The sequence below is a fragment of the Rutidosis leptorrhynchoides genome, chromosome 11, assembly GCF_046630445.1.
Source record: "Rutidosis leptorrhynchoides isolate AG116_Rl617_1_P2 chromosome 11, CSIRO_AGI_Rlap_v1, whole genome shotgun sequence".
NCBI classification, from domain to species: Eukaryota; Viridiplantae; Streptophyta; class Magnoliopsida; order Asterales; family Asteraceae; genus Rutidosis; species Rutidosis leptorrhynchoides.
The window spans coordinates 45,607,222-45,616,690 of NC_092343.1; the positions used below are offsets into that span (position 1 = coordinate 45,607,222).

Genomic DNA, 9,469 nt, shown 5'->3' on the forward strand with positions numbered 1-9,469 from the left:
AGAAATTCAGCATGAATTACTGTAATATAATCACGTTGATCAAGTGTCATTATATTATACTAACTCATGCTTCAGCTCCCAACACTTCTTCAAGAATATTCCTATTTTAAACTTGAATGTTTCAGAATTTAGAAACTAAAATAGTTTCTTTTATGATATAATACAGATAGCGCGAAGAGATAAATGATTTCAGATAAGAATAATTATAAAAATATCTTCAGAAGTATGGATGATATTTATAATGAAAGATACGATGATATCTTAGAATGTCTAATATCAGAGGATGATGAAGGATATTGTCCGCAAGGGTTTAGAGTCAGGAGCAAGGTATTCGTTAATGACTTCAGCAAGTACTGAATCATTTGGATTCTTTGAAGGCAGGTTTAGCCTTTGTGATTTGTCCACAGCCTCATTCATACTTTGCTCAATCCGTTTTCCAGTTCCAAAACTTCTCTTTTTCTGAGCTTTGCCAATATACTATCCTTTATCATCCAACTTTTTACTGTTAAGGTCGTTTACAGTTTTTGCTGCTTCATCAGCATTTTTCAAAATTTCGAGAACTGGTTCGCAGTTTAGGGTGTTTTTCAGAAATTTCTCATTCAAAGAATGTAAGTCTTGGAGGTAGACGTTGTGAGTATATGTAATTGTTGATGTAGACATGCTGCGAGGTTTCAAAATACTGATTGCTGATTCTCAATAATTGGTATGGCAATTCTTGTTATAAGGTACGAATGAGTATATGATAGGGTTTCGATAATTATAATGATTTTTTTTTTTGGAAAGTCAAAGATCAATGAAGTTGTTGGTAAGTTTATTGCTAATGTGGTGAATATAAACGATTCCCCGGTAACGTTGGCGAAAGGGCAACGTATCTATCGAGGTTATAATAAGACTGTTTTGATTGAGAAGTCGAAGATGACTTGCTGGAGCTGTGACAAAACTGTCTATTTTGAAACGGAATTGAAAAGTTATTTTAGCTAGTAAATGCCAAAGGGTCTAACACGGATACGTGTCGAACTATGACTTGGGTTTTGAGAGTTTTTCAGGTGTATAACTGTGGGTAACATGTGGTTGGATCATCATCTCGATTGTTCCTTAGTTGAAGTTTCTTCAGGAATTTCGAAGGGTTTGAGCACATATTGTAATCGTTAATACATATGATGTTCTAACACAGTTTTGAAGTCAAAGTATAGCTTTGAAAGATATAGGAATCTAAGAGTGATGATACTGGTTATATTTCGAATTGAATTATGCGATTTCAAAATCAGAATATGTAATTGAATTTGAATGAGTATGATTGTTTTGATTTATATGAAAGAATGGATATTGTTGTGAAAGTAGGGAGTATAGTTGATGATTGCTGAATCAGTTTCGAAAAATGTAATATATTAATTGTGAATTTATATATCTCTCGGGTATTACCTACCCGTTAAAAAAAATTTCACAATTAATATTTTGTACAAAAGAAGTTTATTACAGTCTTTATGAAAATATATGTGTATATTTTCTTTAGATGTAATATAGATTTAATGAGTTAATATTAAATTAAACTCATTTGTTTTATGGTTGAAACTAGAATTGAGTAATCCCTAAAACTTTATAAACTGCATAAGTATTTCTTCAATAATATTGAAATTATGAATCATTACTTTGTTATTTGTTGGTTTTCGTGAAATTCTTGTGAACTTCGCAAGGTACGAATGATGTTATTTGAAAAGTTTCGAGTACATCGATGATGAAAGCGTAAAATCAAACATATATTCGAATAATACACTTGATTTATTATAAATTGGATTTTATATTGAATTGAGACAGAGATTATAATTAACGATGGTTAAGTTGCGGACGAAGGACGTACATCATTGCATATTTGTAATATGAATTAACTGAGTAGTTAAGATTCACACATAATAGCTTAGTACGGGAAGATTTATTATGGTTTAAAAATTTATACATATAAAATATACATATAAATCTTTCGATTGGAAATGAGTTAATACTTCATAACTCGTTGATACAATATATTTGTTGTTGATTCGTAATGATGTCCACAATGATTCTTGAACTGACAGAGTTTGTGATGTTACAGGTGCTGTTGATTCTGACGATACTGACGGCACTGACTGTGTTGATGATGCTACGGTCCTGTTGATGCTGTTGGTAAAACAATTCTAGCTTGTAAATCGTACACCATTTTCGATCAAAGTTTCTACTCTACCATCTCCGTTCACTCATCCGATTTACGGTCAGAATTAAATAATCTCTAAGATTTTGGAGATTACATAACTGCCGCAGAGATATCTCTTCAATGAAGTTTATGAATTAATACTTAATCGTTTGTTGTTGTTGATATTCCTGGATATTTACAGGGCGTATGACGTTGATGTTTGAGATACATATTGTGATGTTGCGGTGTGGGATGTGGATGTTGTTGGTGGTGGTGGTGGTGGTGGTGATGGTACTGTTGGTGTTGCTGATGGTGGTACTGTTTATGCTGCTGGTGCTGCTGCTGATGTTTGTAACCTTTGCACCATATTCTCCAAAGCCACTACCCGAGCGCGAAGCTCGTTGACTTCTTCTATTACACCGGGGTGATTGTCGGTTCGGACGAGCGGATAAATAAAATCTAGAATTTGGTGTAGTATGTAATCGTGACGAGATACTCTAGAAATAAGAGAGAAAATGGTGTTTCGGATAGGTTCGCCGGTAAGTGCTTCAGGTTCTTCGCCAAGAGGGCAATGTGGTGGATGGAAGGGATCACCTTCTTCTTGTCTCCAATGATTAAGGAGGCTATGAACCCATCCCCAATTCATCCAGAATAGATGATGACTAATTGGTTGATCCATTCCGGTCACACTGCTTTCGGAACTTGAGTGGAATTCTATTTCGGAATCCGAGGGACTTGAACTAATGACGAATTCCATTTCGTACGATTGAATAAAGAATTTTTCGATATGAAATGATTTTCCGGCTATTGGGTGGTATTCTAATTATATAGAGCAAAAGGTTTCGTAGATTACGGAGGAATTTACGGAATATGTCAGGCAAAGTTTACAGTAACAGATACGCTAAGATATGAATTAGCAGATACGCTAAGATATGAATTTGGTCTATACACTATTCATGCAATCAATGCAATAAGATGTGTCTAGACTAAGAATGATAAGCAGGTAATTTTCGACAAGAATGATGAGCAAAACTTTTGAAATGCAGACACGGTCGAAGTCCAGACTCACTAATGCATCCTAACGACTATCAGTTAGACACACTAATGCAGACCTGGTTCGCTAAGACCACTGCTCTGATACCAACTGAAAGGACCCGTTCATATACATTATAAACGATTCACAATAGTTGATTACATCGCGAGGTATTTGACCTCTATATGATACATTTTACAAACATTGCATTCGTTTTTAAAAAACAAACTTTCTTTACAACGAAAGTTGACGGCATGCACACCATTTCATAATACATCCAACTATAATTGGCTTAATAATAATCTTGATGAACTCAATGACTCGAATGCAACGTCTTTCAAAATATGCCATGAATTACTCCAAGTAATATCCTTAAAATGAGCTAATGTACAGCGGAAGATTTCTTTAATACCTGAGAATAAACATGCTTTAAGGTGTCAACCAAAAGGTTGGTGAGTTCACAGGTTTATCATAACAATCATTTCAATATATTAATAGACCACAAGATTTCCGTTTATAAATATATGTACACTCGCAAGTGTATAAAAGTATTCTATAAGTTGTAGGCACCCGGTAACAAGCCTTAACATTCATATTTTACCCTCTGAAGTACACCAGATCAGGTGTGTTTAAAATAACCTCGAAGTACTAAAGCATCCCATAGTCAGGATGGGGTTTGTCAGGCTCAATAGATTTATCTTTAGGATTCGCGCCTACCGTACATAGACAAGTAGTTTAATGTTACCAAGCTAAGGGTATATTTCTGGTTTAAACCCACGTAGAATTAGTTTTAGTACTTGTGCCTATTTCGTAAAACATTTATAAAATCAGCGCATGTATTCTCAGTCCCAAAAATATATATAAAAGGGAGCAAATGAAACTCACAATACTGTATTTCGTAGTAAAAATACATATAACGTCATTTAATAAGTGCAAGGTTGGCCTCGGATTCACGAAGGTATCAATATTGAGATTCAATATTGCAGGAAAGTACGTAGACGCAACGGAGATGATAAACACTAGATTGACCTCACGAGCATACCCATGAACCATACCCATCACCTCCATAGCTATAACCCATAATTTCCTTAGCTTCGACTCATTCAAAAAAACTATTTTGAAATCACTCGGACAGCACTCCGTCGTAATATTTTATGTATACTAATAATATCTTGAAATAATACAGAGCAATATATATATATATATATATATATATATATATATATATATATATATATATATATATATATATATATATATATATATATCAATTGAGAGAGTTTAGAGAAATATATTTTCAAGTTTCTATGAAATAATGAAACCTATTGAATTCTATTTATAATAGATTTTTGAATTATAAAAGTGAATTATTAAAGTATGAATTATTAAAGTGAATTATTAAAGTATGAATTATTAAAGTGAATTATTAAAGTATGAATTATTAAAGTGAATTATTAAAGTATGAATTATTAAATTAAATTATTAAAATATGAATTATTAAAGTTAAAGTAAAGTAAAAGTAAAGTAAAGGTAAAGTTAAAGTATAGTAAAAGTATAAAAAACTATGTATGTATAATACGCGTATAAATATATATAATATTAATTTAAATCGTTATATATATTTAATGAAATAAAATATAAATATCGTTATATTTATTATACTGGTTAAGTAATGAGTTGTCAAAAGTGATTCTAGATATTTATAAAAGTTATATACGTTTTAATAATAAAGTTCTTTTTAAACTGAAAACGTCTTTGTACGTTTGAAAATAGATTAATAGAATATTATGGAAACCAATTCTCCACTAACTTTTGTCTAACTTTCGTAAATGACACTTTTTGTTTTTATTTATAAATAGCTTTACAAATTATTCTGAATATCGTTAAGAGGAATAGATTTTCTCAAATCATAGTGGACCTCTCAACAGAGACTTGTAATCATAATTCAATGTTTCTGATAATTCAATCATTTAATATATTTTTTTCGTAGAAAATCATATTGAAACAAATACGTTCGTGTAAAGTATTATACGTTTAATACTTTATTAATATTCTCAAGTTATAATATATATCTACATATACATATCTATTTATATATAACGGTTCGTGAATCGTCGGAATTTGGTCGAGGTTATAATGAATGTATGAACACAGTTTAAAATTCTTGAGATTTAACTTAACAAACTTTGCTTATCGTGTCTGAATAATATAAAGATTAAAGTTTAAATTTGGTCGGAAATTTCCGGGTCGTCACATGGGTCAGCAGTCCACACGACTTGGTCAGGCCTGGAATCGTCCAGTCTACAATTCGATAAAAAGGAGAGAAGATTGGAGGCCGCCTGCTGATCGAATTGCTCCAAAGGCAGCTGCAGATGAAGGTTCCATCTAGTCTGCACCTGATCGACAGTAGCAGGAAAACGAAACCGCTGGACAGTTGCATTCGGGTGAAAACAAGTGTTAAACAGGAAAGGATAATCTTCCTTTAAAATTCTCCCATGGGCCCAATTGTCATGCCAAAATAAAATATTGGTCCCATTACCGATCTTCCACTTCCAAATCGAAGGCCCAACAATGCAAGACAACGAGTCTTCTTTTTGAAGATTAATCAAATCCTTCCAAATTGGGGAAAGTTGAGACGTTCGTAAGGATGAGACGTTATTCATAATCTTCCCGTTGAAAGATGCACCGAAAGACGTGGATACAATGGATTTCCAAAGGCAAAGCTTGTTGGAGTTCATTCTAGCCCACCATTTACCTAGCAAAGCTAAGTTCTTAATACGAAGAGGAGTAATACCTAATCCTCCCATATCTTTGGGGAGACAAACCGAGTCCCACTTAACAAGGCAAGATTTCTTTTTGAGACAATCACCGCTCCAAAGAAAATTTCTCCGAAATTTTTCAAGTTGATTGATAACGGAAATGGGAGCTTTGTAGATGGACATATAATGAAGAGGAAGGTTAGAAATTACCGCATTAACCATAACAAGACGCCCTCCGAAAGAGAGGCACCTTCCTTTCCATCCCGCAAGTTTTTTTTTAAATTTTTTGATCACGGGTTCCCACATAGAGATTTTATTGCAAGATAGGGCAATCGGAATGCCTAAATACTCTATTGGGAATACTCCCACTTTGCAATCAAAAATGGATGAAAAAGATAGCATATCTTCTCTTGACACATGAATACCATATAACGTCGTCTTGACGGCGTTCATTTGCAACCCGGAATGTAAGAAGAATAAGTCTAGTAAATGTTTGATCCGATTAAGTTCTTGAGCGGACGGATGAGCAAAAATAATAGTGTCGTCCGCGAATTGAGAGTGATTAACGTTTATCTCTTGCCCGAATGAACATCCTTTCAATGTTCCATTATCAAGGTCTCTAGAAAGAAGCTTACTTAAGATTTCCGCAACAATGATGAATAAAAAAGACGATAACGGATCGCCTTGCCTTAACCCCCGATGCATAACTCCTTCTCGAGAAGGAGAGCCATTCAAAAGAACCGAAAATTGAACGTTGGAAATGCAAGCTTTAATCCAACAAATGAACTTTGAACCAAATCCCATTTTGACTAAGATCTTGAGAAGAAATTCATGGGAAACACAATCGTAGGCCTTCGAGAAATCGATTTTTAAAATGAGAGTAGGCCTCTTTTTTTTCTTAGCCCTTTGCACCACTTCGTTAACAATCATGACCCCGTCCATTAATAATCTAGCCGGAACAAAACCATTTTGAGATTCGCTAATGATTAAAGGAATAACCATCTTAAGTCTATTAGCGAGCGTTTTTGCAATTATCTTGTAAGGAGCATTGACAAGGCTTATGGGCCTAAGATGTTTAATACATTTGGCAGAATTGGATTTTGGGATCAAAACAATGAACGAGGCATTGAATCCTTTCGGAAAAGAATGGTGGTTATGAAACTGCTCGAACATCCTCATTATATCATCTTCTAAAAAATCCCATGCTTTTTTGAAAAATTGTAAAGAGAATCCGTCCGGTCCCGGAGTTTTGTTACCATCGAAAAGTTTGATAACTTCAACGACTTCAGTGGTCGAAAACAAAGCCTCTAAAGCAATTCGAGAGTGGGCTGGAATAGGGCTTATGTTAAGAGCGGCTCAATCAATCGGCATAAGATCAGACAGGCTGTTTTGGATTGAAAATAGATTTTCAAAGTGATTAATTGCAAATTCTTTAACCACCTGAGGATCTTCCTGCCATAAATCATTGAAATACAATCCCGATATATGAGAAGATTGTTGACTAATACGAGAGACGGCATGAAAGAATTTGGAATTTTTATCGCCTAATCTTAACCATAAATATCGAGATTGATGCCTCCTTTTTGTATCAATACGGGTCATCAACAATTTTTTGGACTTTTTAAGATTAGCAAGCTCATTCAGCTCATTATCATTCAAATCACGCTGCTTGAAGTAATCTTTTAATCGTTTGATATCCGAAACACAATTTTTTAAAGCCACAGTCTCCTGATCAAAATTCGATAAATTCCAAACCTTTAAATCTGCTTTGAGTAAACGAAGCTTTTTTCCCATAACGAAAGCTGTCCAACCAAACACAGGATAATTGTGCCAATATGATTCACATAACTTTAAGAATCCCGGTTTTGATAACCACGAATTATTAAAACGGAAGGGTTTAGGACCCCAATCCTCCAACTTCTTTCCCCAAATGATAGGCTTATGATCCGAGCTATTCGGACTAGCTGAAATCATAATGGCATCCGACCACGCTTGAACCCACTTGAGATTAACCAAAATCCTATCAATGCGTGAAAATTTGCCTAAAGGGCCCTCCCACGTAAAATCATCGTTCGATAAATGTTGATCAAACAAGTTAGCACTAAGGATAAAATTGTTAAAAGAATCGATGCTATTAAGATCAATCACTTCTCTAAGTCTTTCATCCGGTGAGGAAACCGAATTGAAATCACCCAATATACATAAAGGACCAGGCCAATTGCGAGCAATGTTGGTTAATTGTGACCAAACAAATTTTATCTTATCTTCCTGTTGTGGTGCATATACATTAATAATGAGAACAATAGCATTATTTGGTAAGTACCTCAATATGGTTGCAATCCAATTCCTTCTGACCCAAGATTGAATCAACGAGAAGTAATCGGTTCTCCATATAGACAAAAGACCTCCTGACCTTCCATTTGATCCGGATTGCACTGCATCAAAAGAATGATGTTTCCAGATAGCATTGAGAGTTGTTTGTGATACTTCTTTTACCATTGTCTCTTGCGTTGCCATGAATTGGATTTGTAACCGATAAACCAAAGAACCCACCATGCCACCTCGTGATTTATTGCCGAGGCCGCGGGTATTCCACGAGGCGAGCCTCATGGTTTTTGAGCGTTGTTAGGACAATCATCATCAACCATGTTCTCCATAAAAGCGCCAAAGTTGGACATCTCTTCTTTATAGGTTAATTTTTTTGCCCCAAATTGTGTTTCAATGATCTTGCTTTTTTCTGTACAAGATTTGTTTCCGACTATATGATTAATCTCGCTTGCGGTATCAAACATGTCTGAACCAGTTGGAATCTCATCAATCCAATTTTTCTCATTAACAGGCTTCTGGCTTTTGATTTTCTGTACTTTCGGGTTTTGGACAGAAGGATCTCCTTCTTCAACCTTTATGCATCTATCCCTAATCTCTTCACATGATTGTTTGCAATTATTGCTAATACAATGATCGATTGAAGGATCCGACACCTTATTAGCAAAAGAAATATCAGACTGAATGAATGAATTGTTTACTGTAGGGTGTTTGTTCAGGTTAAGGTTGAAAGTAGATGGATTATTAGGAGAATTTTGCTCAAGGGTAGGATAGTCATTCATATTTAGAGTAAATGACTTGGCTTTGGGAGAAGTAGGGACAAGAGGAACATCCCCTTTAGGTGAATTATCAAGTACAGTACCCGAACCCATGCTTTTTGAAGAAAACAAAGATACCCTGATCTCATCCTCAGATTTTTTAACCTTTTCAGACTTGTTCCTTTGGGATCTAACTGCATTAGTTACTCTCTCCAAAGAATTGTGGATATCTTTTGACCTTGTATCAACTTTTGGGAGGTTTGACTTTTGAGGAGTTTTGAATTTCAAATTATCCAACCCAACGTTAACATTTTCATCTTCCTTTTGGCTCATCTTAACCGGCGATTCAGAATCCGATTCCAGGATCACGACTTCTGCCAATTTTTTCTTATCATCTAAGGCATTAAGAGCCATGTTCAAGGGTTCG

The 9,469-nt window shown here is 34.7% G+C and overlaps 1 protein-coding gene across 1 annotated transcript; it reads right to left on the minus strand.

The window, feature by feature from the left end:
• Positions 1-7,315: 7,315 nt before the first annotated feature.
• Positions 7,316-8,569, minus strand: LOC139874521 (uncharacterized). Its single transcript, XM_071861945.1, has one exon. The coding sequence runs from the start codon at positions 8,567-8,569 to the stop codon at positions 7,316-7,318; it is 1,254 nt and encodes a 417-aa protein (XP_071718046.1).
• Between the last annotated feature and the right edge of the window lie 900 nt (positions 8,570-9,469).